The 13,682-nt window shown below is 40.6% G+C and overlaps 1 protein-coding gene across 2 annotated transcripts in view; it reads left to right on the top strand.

Moving 5' to 3' along the window:
- EDEM3 (ER degradation enhancing alpha-mannosidase like protein 3) overlaps window positions 1-12,090 on the top strand; it is a 56,345-nt gene extending 44,255 nt beyond the window's left edge. Inside the window, exons 18-21 of one of the 2 annotated variants that reach the window (XM_066625433.1) lie at window positions 848-1,013; window positions 2,796-2,981; window positions 6,921-6,968; window positions 8,169-12,090. In XM_066625433.1, the coding sequence (XP_066481530.1) occupies window positions 848-1,013; window positions 2,796-2,981; window positions 6,921-6,968; window positions 8,169-8,545 (777 nt within the window). In that variant the 3' untranslated portion in view covers window positions 8,546-12,090. The remainder of the gene's footprint in view (window positions 1-847; window positions 1,014-2,795; window positions 2,982-6,920; window positions 6,969-8,168) is intronic. The other variant, XM_066625432.1, reaches the window with a different exon arrangement.
- Window positions 12,091-13,682: the final 1,592 nt, after the last annotated feature.

The raw sequence follows: 13,682 nt of genomic DNA, 5'->3' as shown, positions 1-13,682 counted from the left end.
AGCTAGATTAAGCTTTCCTGTCATAGATGGGACTGGAGCTTAGGGATATGGCACATGCTTTACATAAAGAAGGTCTTGGGTTCAGTCCCTAACATTTCCAGTGAGACTTTGGTCCGACACCCTGAAGAGTCACTCCCAGCCAACCGAGGCAATAGTGAGCTGGATGGATCAGAACCCAGCCTCAGGATAAGGCAGCTCCATATGTTCATGAGACAGTCTATCACCAGCCTCTCATTGTTAATCTAATTATTAATAATCCATGAAAGTGGACACTTTTAACATGACAGGTGTGGTTCGTTAAAACTCAGAAGTAGCTCAGGGTAACCAGATACTGTGAATTAACCTGCAAACTTACCATATTTGCATTCACCCTTCTTCCAACACACAGACCATTTAGAACTGGATCAGAGCTGCTAGATGTGTTCATGCTGAAAACTTGGGATTATTTTGATCAGCAGTCCATAGAACCAGCCTTTAGTTTATACCAGAGATGTGGAAAATAAACATAACATTAAAATAACTTGTTCATAATCCTGCTCTGATTTTGCATGAAAAGAAATGTAAGGAGGAATTCTTCAGTAAAGCACAAGGGCTACTATTACTGATCAATTGATTTAATAGCTTAATCCTATCCACACTTTCCTGGGAGTAAGCCCCATTGACTCTAATGGGAATTCTGAGTAGGCATGCATAGGATTGGGCTATTAATGTGTTTAAGAACACTTAGCTCTGTGTTCTATAGTGGCAGCCATATTTTTCTGACATACTGTTGATGTTTTACTGAGAAGAATGCAAACTCTCTAGAAGCTTGGATATTGTATACTAAAGCCTTTCATCTCTACAACAGACAAGAGGATTTGTGGCAGTCAGTAAACCATATAATGGATGTTCTGAGATCACCAATCCTGAAGCACTGAAGGAGAAAATTGCTTTGATGCAAAGAGGACAGTGCATGTTTGCTGAAAAGGCACGAAACATCCAAAAAGCTGGGGCTATAGGTGGCATCGTTATTGGTAAATAAAACAGAAATGTTTTGGTTAACTTTGTGGTGTTTGAATTGTTAAACAGGCATGCTCTCAGATGATTTTAGAGATGATTGTGTATTGTATTCTAATCTATTTAGCCTCCTCTTCTAAAAGGCAATAAAACATTTACTACTTGAACAAATCAAGAATACTATTTACATAGGGGTTCAATTGGTAACTGGACTGAGAGTTATTAATCCATCAAGAAAGCGGTTTTTTGACATGATAGGGTTGATTAAAAACTCAACAATTCAGATTATCCAGATTATGCAGATGATCTCGTAACTATTCACATTTGTGGACAACAATGGCCCTGCATATATGGGTAAACCATGGCTATACTGTTCATATGTCCATTGATCATGGAAAGGTTCCCCACTGTTGAAACAAACTATATAAACTTCTGCTTGGTTTAATACCAGACCTATATATACAATGGAAAAGAAAAAGATTGAGGAAGATCAGAAGACAAATTTGTATCATTTTTAAAGAGAACATGTATGGTTGATGGCAATGGTTGCAATCAACTAGTGAGGTGCTAGGCTGAATATGGAGAGCTGTTTAAACTCACTCAGGCAAGCTTGTACTAGCCCAGTTCTGTACTGTCAGACTCACAAAATCAGCACATCCATGTAAATATATGAATGGGGAAATAGTGACCTGAGAAGTGAAGTAGTAGGTAACCCAAGCTCTTAAGACATGGTCTGAGGTTTCTTTTAAATACACTCGGTTGTAGCCAAACCCTGTCTTTTACTTGTACAAGTTAACACTTGCACAAAGATATGTCTGTGACTTCTGCTTATTCCTTCTTCCCTCCGCACCTCTCAAAAACTGCACCCAAGGAGTGGGAGACCCTCAGGAGCGCAGACTCTTGGATGGTGCAGGGGACTGGAGATGGAAGAAGGAACAGTGAAAATCCCCCCAGTAAGCACTAATTTAGTACAAGGAAAAGTTGGCTAGTGCTCATACTAGCTGGAGTTCAGATACCACCCACAAATATACAGAGCCAGCTCCAAATTTATTTCTTTATAAGAATGCCAAAAAACCCAAACTTCTATATCTTAAGATTCTAAATGGTGAGATGATAACTCTCAGTAGCTGACTAAGGGTCCAGTCCTATCCAACTTTCCAGCACCTATGCAATCATGCCAATGGGGTGTGTGCTGCATCCTGTGGTGGTAAGGTAGTCATGGAGGCCTCCTCAAGGTAAGGGAACATTTGTTATCTTAACTTGGGTCTTTGTTGCTGTTGCATTGGTCCTGGGAAGTTGGATAGGATTGAATCCTTTAACAGTTTTTTAAAAAACTTATTTTAAACTACTGCCTTGGCATGTTGAGACTTAGGGTTGTATTTAAGAAGTGCAAACAAAGTTTCCTCTTTGCAGCTATCCCCGTGCGCCCTTAAGTTGTTCCTCAGAGTTGGGGAACCTTCCAGAACAGTATTGTATGGGGCATCAACACTCACAGAGTACAAACTGAAATGCCTTCCAACCAAACAAGAGGCACTTAGGATTTAAATCCTTAGTATGTATTTATTTAGAAAATGTTAGTAATCCATTTGTTTAGCTCTGTAAATTACTTCATAAACTTTTTTGTTGAGAAACGGTGTGAAAATATTCTTAATTAATGTATTTTCCACCATTTAGCATAAAATCCTGTGACAACTAGATCAGTACTCTCTATAACCAGAGGTAAAAAATGGTCAATCAGGATTCAGTGGGTAGCAGTAATACATTAATAAAAACTGTTTTTTTAAATGTCTGCTGACCAGATGACAATGAAGGAAGCAGTAGCGACACAGCCCCCCTCTTCCAAATGGCGGGTGATGGCAAGAATACTGATGACATCACTATCCCCATGCTGTTTCTGTTCAACAAAGAAGGCAATATTATCCTTGATGCCATTCAGGAGTATGAAGCTGTAGAAGTACTGCTCTCTGACAAAGCAAAAGACAGAGGTAAGGCAAAGTTATGTAACACAGCAGCCCCTGCCCCAGTGAGCTTATAAGCTAAATCAGTGGTTCTCAAGGTTTTAGCATCGGGATCCACTTTTTAGAATGAGAATCTGTCAGGACCTACTGGAAGTGATGTCATGATCGGAAGTGACATTATCAAGAAGGAAAATTCCTGGGCTGGAATTCTACCCATACTTACCCAGGAGTGACTATCATTGTTAAAATCATATACATAGTAGCCTGTTAAAAACACAGATCTGTAATATTTCCCAAATACAGTCACAGACCAGTCTAATATATTAAAAATGAAATATTGAAATTATTATTATCATCATCATCATCATCATCATCATCAACAGTATGCGGACCCACCTGATATTGGCTCATGACCCACCTAGTGGGTCCCGACCCACAGTTTGAGAAACACTGAGCTAAATTTCATTAGTTGTGTAGTAGGCTATAGGAGGGAGGAGACAAGTAAGTCATGGGGAAAGAATGTAACTCCTGGCAGTGTTAGCAATAGATATTAATTCCAGCTCCTTTGAAATTAGCATTACTTTAGATTTACTGAAGTACTGTGGCTGAGGGCTCAATCCAAACCTGCAGTTCAGCTGTAAAGCACGTTTGCGCCTCCTTGAGGGGAGGCCAGGCTGGCGCTCTGAGAAGCGCCAGCCTGTGGAGGCTGACAGAAGCCCCTGTGCTGGCTTCCCCTCCGCCGCTTGTGTCGTCCCACCTGTGCTGACACAAGTGGAAAAGGTAGGCGTGGGGGGCAGGGAGGAGGAGGGAGGGAGGCTTTCCTGGGCAGGGGAGGGAGGGCGATGGATGGCCCCGGGGGCAGGCACGCGGAGAGGCAGGGCTTGAATCCAGCAGTTATGCTGGATTCCAACCCCCATCCCCAGGGAGAACAGAGTGGCTTCAAGCTGCTCCGCTCTTCTCGGACTTGTTGGCACAAGTCCTAGGAGACATTAACATTAACATTAACAGTATTTATATACGGCTTTCCAACTAAAAGTTCACAAAGCGGTTTACAGAGAAAAATCAAATAACTAAATGGCTCCCTGTCCCAAAAGGGCGCACAATCTAAAAAGATGCAAATGAATACCAGCAGTCAGCCACTAGAACAGACACTGCTGGGGTGAGGTGGGCCAGTTACTCTCCCCCTGCTAAAAAAAGCAGCACCCACTTGAAAAAGTGCTCTTACCCAATTAGCAGGGGTTAATGGAGAGACCCATTGTGGCCAGCAGCCCTTACCAAGGAATAAGTGGAAAGTTTCCCCTTGCCTCTGGATAAGCTGCTGCTGGCCACAATCCTGCGCTGGATACAGCGCAAGCCTCCTGGCTTGCCTGTTCCAGTGCAAGTTAGGATTGCGCCTGAGTTTCTTTAAGTGAAACCTGCTAAGTGGTGTTTCAGACATAATCATCTAAGCCAGGGGTGTCCAAAGTTTTTTGGCAGGAGGGCCACATCGTCTCTCAGACACTGTGTCGGGGGCTGGGGGGGGGAGAATTAATTTACATTTAAAATTTGAATAAATTTACATAAGTTTACATGAATGAATATATTAAAGATGAACTTATATGAATGAATGAAGGTCTTGCAATAGCTCAAGGCCTATAAAAGGCCTGGCACAAAGCAAGGCTGGCCTTTCCTTTGTTGCTGCTACTGCATCACAGACGTGAAACAACAAACAGTGGAGGGAGCCCTCATCCCACAGCTAATGTGGGAGGTCAAACAGTCGCCCTCACTCTGAGAGCAGTTGTGTTGGGCCAGTGTGGGCTCCAATGAAGCTCCAGAGGGCCAGAGGCACATTGGAGACTGGGGGCTCCCTGAGGGCCGCATTGAGAGGCCTTGAGGGCCGCAAGTGGCCCCAGGGCCGGGGTTTGGGCACCCCTGATCTGATTATGTCAGTTCAGTGTACTGCTTTCCGACGAGACCCATACTATTTACTGAAGTTTTGAAGCCATGGCAATGACATTTTTCTCTAGGTTTTCTTTGTTGGGGTGGCCAAGAATTGAAATATTGGTAGCATTATCAAATCTAAATCTTTTGCACTTTATGAATTGTATATCTTAGCACAAGTTGTTCTCTTGTGCATACTTATCAAATTTAAAGATGTACATGACTTTTAGATTATTACCAATGTATTCAGTGTTAGTGCAGCAACTACACATTTAGGCTGCACTCCTATACACACTTCACTGGGTGTCCCATTGAATTTTAATGGACCGTACTTCTGAGTAGGCATGCATAGTTTGCATCTGGGAAGTTTTCAGTGGGGCTGTCTGGGGGGTTTGTCATCTGTAGTGAAGTGGATGCATGGATAAAGTAGCTCCACCTGTTATTGTGCTATAAACAGTAGAAGAAGAAAAACCACTAAACTGCCACTACGCATGTTTAGGGTCATAAGGACAGCTCAAGAAAGAGAAACACGGTATTGAGGGAAGAGAACAAGTTCTGGGGAAATAACTCCGAATCAGATTGGGCCAAAGCTGAAGGAGAACATGACAGCTGAGACAAGGGACTATACAAGGACTGGGTGATCTTGGAAGTTGGGAAGTGCAGATCTGGATAATTATAGGAAACTGTTGTTACTTGGTGAAATATATCTGGAAAAAAAAACATTAGTGGGTAGACAGTCTCCATCTGAATCTTGTCATGTAGGGAAACAAGTTTGGCTCAGTGGGATGTCATTATTCCTGTTAATTTTTCTGTCCTGTTCTTTTGGATGGGTACTTTTTCTTCAAACTGTGCTTTCTTTCTCTTTTTCAGTATTGAAACCTAGTATTTAATATTTAGTAAAAGTTTATTACTGTTGCTTGCTTTTGCTTCTGAGTAATGCAGGTGTCTGCATTCTAAACCAAGTGAATGTTCCCAAGGTAAAAGATCTGGCCAGTGGAGTCAGCTTTATAAAAAGTGGAGTCAGCTTTATAAAAAGACAGATTTCCACTTGGTAATAGCCGAAAGACTACAGGAGTGAAGGGTTCAAAGGGGGCAGACTAAGGGCCCAATCCTATCCAGTTTTCCAGTGCTGGTGCAGCTGTGCCAATGGGTGTGCTTTGCATCCTTTGGTGGGGAGGCAGTCACAGGGGCCTCCTCAAAATAAGGGAATGTTTGTTCCCTTACCTCAGGGCTGCATTGTGGCTGCAGCGGTGCTGGAAAGTTGGATAGGATTGGACCCTAAGTTCCCTGAGGTTTTGCTAAGTTTCCTCCTAGTCATAATTGTGGATACTGTGGTACTATGATTTAAGTTACCTTTGATCTTTAAGCTAAGATATAACTATCATTAAAATCCTTCACCTTACCTGAGAATTTTGTAGGTAGTCAGTGTACTACCAGAGTTTATTTGAATTGGTGGTATATTGACTACCTTCCAAATCCTCTGGGTAAAGTGATGGATTTTAATTTGTATTTCATATTAAAGTTTTATCTCAAGAGTAAGAAAAATGTAGGCTTATCAGCCTAACTTCAGTTAGGAAATACTGAGGCTAGAAGAGTTAACATATGAATTCTATAAACCACAAACCTTGGGCATAATCTAGCCAAAATTAAGCACTTTTAAGTTCCATTGATTGCCATGAAGCATATACCTAAACACATCCCATTAAAAAGTGTGGGATTTCCAGGTGTTTAACTTCAGCTACATTTTAAACTTTGTCATTTCTGTTTCAAATTTTTTATAGTTATGAATCCTGTTGAAATCTAGGGTGGTTTTTTGTTATGGTTGTGAGGGCATCAATCTGGCTTTTTCTTAAAAAAAAAAAACAAAAAGCCATCCAGATGGCAAACTTCTGTCTCTTCGATACTATTTTACAGTGTTGTCTGTGTTGTGCTCCCCTAAACTATTTTCTCTCAAGCAACTACTGTGTTAGTTACCACAGTAAGTTAGTGGATTTAAAATGCATATGTGCTTTTTCCCTTTTCCCTGTGCTATCGTTGGAATGTCAGCAACTATATTTAAAGATAAAATGATTCCAAACTACATTATTGATAGCAGTAAGTATTGAAAACATCTGTATGTTTTTGCCAAAATCTCATTTTAAAATAATCTTCCTCTTATTGGTATGGTTCTTTACAACATTAACTGTGGTCTAAATTAACCAGAATTACCTAAACCTGGATTTGTAGGTAATGTGTGTTTAAAGTAGGCATGACGACAACTGGTCATATACATAGCTATACATAGACCAGTATTATGTTCCTAGAAACCTTGGAGTTGCTCAAAAAGAAGATTATCTATCTGAACAATTTGTTCACCATTATTGATCCTTCTCCACAACTACAGGATTTGGATTGAGCTACATGGAAATACTGTATTGGATATATTCTAAAATGCACTGTTTGTGGGGTAATAGCTAGACCCTAGATAGAACTTACCAGGATCGAGTTTCCTCATCAGATTCCTGGAGAGGTAGGATGTTATGAAACCTATTGGCATAGATTTTTGCAAAGATAAGAACTTTGCATTGAGCAGCTGTGCTAAGAGAAGGAGAGAGATTCTGCAAGCTTACAAAAAAACTAGTTTCTGTTCAGGTAAAGATGCTCAAGAAAGGGGGAAATAGATTTTACAAATTCAAACTAACTGGTTTGCTCAGACAGGAAGGTTGCTCTGGATAGATTCTACAGGGATGCATCGCTTAACCTTTCACTTAACAACGGACCGCATATATGACAGTGGTCAAAGCACAACAGAGAGGCTCTTAATGAGGCAGGCAGGATTCCCATAGCCTGCAGCAGAGTGTTTACACAACAAAGAGGCTCTTAATGCAAAGAAAAGGCAATCTATCACCAGTAGCATGTGCAGCCAGCTAGTTTTTGGCAGGGAGTGTCTGTTTACACAACAAAGGCTAGATTGGGCTACATGTTCGACTAACAACCTAATCACATAATAGCGGGAATCTAAGAATGTATCCCTGTCATTAAGTTACGTACACCTGTATTTGATTTTTAAAGACCAGAGTACATACCTATCTTTTGCAAAATTGTTTTAAACAAACTCTAAGCTCCAAAAATGAAGAACCATTAGTGAAGGGGCATCATTGAGAACTGAGTGCAAGTACATCTGTGACATGAAATAATGATAGCAATGTTTATTTGAGAAAGAATAGAAAACAGATTGATACTCCTGCTGCTCGTCTCCATTACAGTACAATGCTGGTGTTGTGAAAATGTTTTTTTTTTTCTCTCTCCTCTAAGATTTGGAAATGGAAAGCATGGACCAAAAGTCATCTGATAATGATTCCCATAATCAGAGGTCAGAAGAGATCTCAACAGACCTGAACTTAGTCAATCAGGACCCTGAAGGAGAAAGAGGCTTGAATTCACCAGCAGAGTCAAATGACAAGAGTGTTTCTGCTACAAATGAGGATTCTTGTATCCCCAGACTCCAAGAGATTAGTAGTAGCAGTCAAGAGTCAGAATCAGATAATCACCCTGAAGAGCAATCGAACATAGAGTCGAATTCCAATCCCAGTACTAACTGGGATAATAAAGGCCAGTCTATGGAATCAATATTAGCAGATTGGAATGAAGACATAGAAGCATTTGAAATGATGGAAAGGGATGAACTATAACTTCAAACATGCTTGTGGGACTACAAAACTGAATGTGGAGGATAGTAAGGCCCTAATATCTGAAAATTTGTTCAGTATTGTGACAAACAGCCAGGTTTTAACTGCAAAAGCCAGCATGTGTTATCATTTGTATTGGTTTTTTGTTTTTGTTTTTCCTGTTTTAAAAATGGGAATGTGCAATTGACCCATTGCAGGGTTCCTTTGAATGGTGCTGTAACACAGGAGGTTCATTCAGGGAATGATTTGGATTCCTCCTGTGTTTCAGGTTGCTGTGGTTTAGCTTGCCTTAGCCTTGGAAGGCAATGAATGATTGCAATAGGATTCATGTGCCACTGGGTCTGAATGGCTGGTTGGGCCATGACATCTTGGCATGTGAAGGCCACAGGCTGGCTGCTGCAACTATGCTGTTTCAAGGGTCGATACTGTAACTCAATAAAAGCCTTCACAGATACATAGTAGAAGGTACTTTAGGCTGTTGTGCCTTTGTGATAAGGGCAGAACAGCAGGCAGCTGTGATTTGTCCTGTGCCACTTAATATGGCAAGTGTGCTGTACCTGCTTATCTTTCTTGTTACTTTGAGGAATGACCAAGACAACTTGGATTTTCTTAAGTTCCTAGGCAAAATCAAGGTAGTCTGTAAACCAAAGGCAATCAATGTGTTGTAGTTGCAAAAAAGAAAATTCACAGAAGTCTGAAATTTGAATCTAGGTAATGGTGCAAGACCATTAACTCTCTGGGGTTCTGAAATTTCTCTGTATTCCCACCACTTCAATTCAGAAGCTTTCACATTAAATGGTAAGCTAAAAATAAGCCAAAACTAATATCCCTGTTTATCTCTTAGTCCCTTATCCAGATCTAGTACCTTATCAGTTAGCATTAGAACAGAATTAATGTTAATTTTGCAGCTTTTATACCCATCAGCCTTATATAGTACCTCTTTATTATAGTGTACAACTTAGTGTTGTTTCCTTGGGCAAAAAGGCCAGTATCTTTTTAACAGAGTTGTACTGGAGACAGTGGGTCCATAGTGTGATACAAATTCAAGGAGAGACTGGTATCATATATAGATTCTTTTTAAATTGCAACAGGATTCCTAGTTTTATTTGAGAACAATCATGTTTCACAAATGTCTTAAAATGATTATCCTTTTTAAACCCAAATGTAGCAAGAAGGCAAATAGGAGTAATACAGTTGCATCTATAGCAAGACTGCCAGACCCTGCTATTTATAGCCAATCTTAATTTCATTTTGATAGTTTTTAGTTTCTGCTGATGTTTTGCTTTAGAAAACTGACTTGACACTGCCTGTGTGCTTTGCCCAGTTCAGCCACTTTATAGATAACTGAATTTTAATAGGAAATTCACAAAATGCTAGCCAGAATGACAAGTGCACTGTATGGAGAGGGAAGGTGAGTCTATTACAGGACCATCTGGGGCATTGGCATCTCATTGCAGGCTCCATGTCAGTGCTGGCCCCCTCATTGGATGTTGAAGTGTTGGGCAGGCTGTGAAGGGTACTACTAATGCAGTACTTTACACCTCCTTGATATTGCATAACATGCTTTCTACATCCTGGCCCCTGGTTCACACAGTGACTAGTTTGGGGCAGGTTTAATTCTCTCTCACACATCACAGAATGTGTTTCTTGGTCACACTATTGTGTGGCAAAATGGTAGAAACTTTCTGGTATATATGTGTCAGCAGAGTGAAGGGTGTCTTAGCATTTGGCTGGCAATCTTAAGCTAAATATGCAAACACTTATCAGTTATGAATATACATTTGGCATCTGAACCAAATTTCCTTATACCAAAAGATACAATGTATGAAACATACCTTCAAATGTACAAGGCACCTTTCTGAGTTCATGCTAGCCAACTGGAAAGACTGTTCTGCAGAGATTGAATGTTAGTGAATATTAAGGGACTGATAAATTAAGTGTCCTTTTAACTTTTTTCTCATATGTTTTCATTTCTTTGCACATACATGTAAGTGTTAGAGCTGGGGCTTCACCTTTTTGGTGAAATACCCAGAGGTGAATTATGTTTAGACACAGAGCTTGATTTATACAGTAGGACATTCCTTCAAGCAATATGTGTAGGGGCCTTCGGCCCAGGTATAATGTGTGTTTGGCTATGCCCACAAAAAGCTTCAGCAATCTGAGGCTAAGCCTACAAAATGCACTAAAATGTAAATTGGAATGGTAGCAAGCAAATGGGATATTCTGCATGTCAAATTATTTGTATCACTAGTAAAAGCTTTTTTAATATTAACTCTGATCTAATTTACCCTATCAAAGCACTATTTTCTCTAGCTCTTCAGGAGAGATTGCTCATTTGGCATTATTGATAAAATGCCTCTATAATCATTAAAGCATTTTGGACAGAATTAAGCCTTTATACAGCAGCCACTGAATTTTCATTTTTTTTCCCCTACAGATAATTTATTAAGAGTTTGCACTATCTACCTGCTTGTTGTCCATTGCTATCTGTCTTGCGCTAAATGCCTGCAAGTGGTTCGTGTTTCTCTCATTGTCAGGGATTATTGAAAAACTCCCTTGCCATAGAAAGGAGCATCTGAAAGGTGGTCATCTACCTCAGATATAGGTTGCCCTTTTTGTATCTTAGTTGAAGTTCTTCATCACAGCCATAAGCCTATTTGGCAAGCATTTACACATTATTGACTGGATTTGGAGAGAGGTTGCTCAATTATCAGTTATAGTTTCATAACACAACTGAAGCCCTTTTTGGACAAGCATTGCTCTACCCGAAGTGGAGGCATGAGATTTGCATGTGACTCACCCCAAGGAGAAAGTAACATACAAGATGGCACAATAATGGGTTAAGCCCTAGCCTGGGTCCTGCTGACCCTACTCAATAGTGTACCCACTTGCTATACCCTGGATACATCTGCCCCAGGTGACAGTTGGGCATGGACTTACTGTGGTGGCAAGCAGTAGCTGCGGCATTCCAGGTGTTTCCCAGGCTCTTTGTGAAGGAGGGGTATGCTCGTTGCTTAAAGTTGGGCCCACATGTCCTCCCTCAGTTCTGTTTTGCTCTGAAATGGGGCCATTCTGGAGAGGGGGAGTGTAACGTGATGACGCAGGAGGTCACATTGTCACATCACTGCCCCAGGTGCTATTAGGCTCTGGGACATGACTGACCCTACCATCTGTATTCTTCTTTCAAGTTGGTTACATGTAGCAGGTTCATAGAGATCCACGGTTAAAGAGATTCCCCTTCAGTCAAGTCACTAGAGGAAACATTCTGTGAATGCATACCGTACACTCAGATTTTATAAGACTTTTTACCAGCCCAATTTACAGCCGTATATTTTCTTATAATGTAATTTATGAAAAGTCTAATAAGGGGTGCTGTAACACTACTGTTGTTGGGTTTTATTGTCTTGTGATTATAAGTGTGTACAATATTTCTAAGGGCAACTGTGTACTGTGATGTAAAACTCTGAGCTAAAAGTGTATATAGTCCTTGTATATAAATTGTGTACTTGATTATAATTGATTGTAAAGATTTATTAAAAATGTAAATATTCTGGTCAAAGTGCTAAGTTGATTTAAACAATATTGAGTCACACCCAGAAAAGTAAGTATACCTCCTGTACACTCTTCATGCATACTTACTAGATCGCGGGTGATATAAATTGGCTGGTTCCTCTCAAAGGTAAGCATAAAGGCTAAGGTAGAAAAATGAACAAGTACCCCCATTTCAGGATAAATTGGCTGCTTCTCTATGCTGTTGTCACTGCCAAAAATGGTCCCTCCCCATAACTTGTCTTTCAAAACATCCAGGAGCCCTAGTCACACAACAGATGCTTGCATCTCCTGCCAGGTTTGGTGACAGTGTGCCTCTCATTAGCAGTGGGAGGGGAGCAACAGCAAGTCAGAAGGTATGCTGTTTCCTTCTGTGCAGGAGTTTTCTAGAGGCAGCTGGTGGGTCCTAATAGAGAATGCTGGGATAAATGTGCCTGTTGCTCATCCAGCAGGTCTGATTCCTGAAAGAAAGGTTCAGAGATCTTAGGCTGCCATAACCTTAAAATTCTCTTGTAAGAACACCACCAATATTATCTGGGTATCTGCCTGGGGCTATGTGCCACAGCAATAAGTGCAAGTATGCATTTGGTTTAAAAAGCAAGGCACAGTATGTACAGTAATTTGGGAATGACAGTGTTTAAATGCCAAGCAGATACTTCTACTTATTCATGTGTCAGTAGACAGACAGGATTCCATCAGCAAATGCCTTTTTAATGCTACTTAGGCAGAGTTGTGGGGGCAGATGGCTGACAGCCATTACACCCAATTGCACACATTGTTCCTACAAGAGACATCTGCTTCTTCCTCCTTCAGTGTTTCCTTGCTTTAGACTGTCCCCCAGGTGCAGTTGGATCCAAGGAAGGCATAATACAGGTTCATACACTTCTCTCACCCACTTCAGTGCCCCACCCCAGGGATATAAGCAACTGCTGGTAGGGGAACCATTGTGATTCAGACAGTGCTGTTTAAAAAATGGAGTCAGAATATTCATTAAATTGATTAAACAAACTGTCACCCCAGTTTTTGCCCCAAGTTTAGCAAGAAAGCACTTCACACGAATGCATTTTTCTACTAGCAGAAAACACCGCCTCAGGTTTTCAAGGTGTCATCATAACCTAGCAGACAACCATCATTACCAAGAAATGGAATCTTCCTCAGAAGGAATCCATCTCAAAGAGGCAGTATTTAGGCTTTTCTTGCAGTATCACTTTTTTATCCTTTAGGTGTGTTCATGCAGTCTAAGAGGATGTCTGTTTTGGTGCCAGTATTAAAAATTAGGTTTTGGAACAGATTTATTTCTAAAACAAATGTAATAAACAATTCCATTGCAGAGTTCATACACACTTGGTCCCCTGCATTCTTAAAATATTTAATCTCATTTGGGATCAGGATTTGCTCCTAACCATTAGATAGGAATTTAACATCTGTACATATCCTTTAACGGTGGGCCACTGAGATACAGGAAGCTGGACTAGATGGGCTCTTCTGAACCAGTGAGGCTCTTCTTAAGGCATGACAATAAGTGCAGTTTAACTGTACAGGAGGATAACTCAAGTAGAAAGCAAGTGGTGTAAATAGGCAACTTCAGTGT

This window comes from Tiliqua scincoides, chromosome 4, assembly GCF_035046505.1.
Source record: "Tiliqua scincoides isolate rTilSci1 chromosome 4, rTilSci1.hap2, whole genome shotgun sequence".
NCBI classification, from domain to species: Eukaryota; Metazoa; Chordata; class Lepidosauria; order Squamata; family Scincidae; genus Tiliqua; species Tiliqua scincoides.
This window is presented reverse-complemented; position numbering and strand designations above follow the sequence as displayed.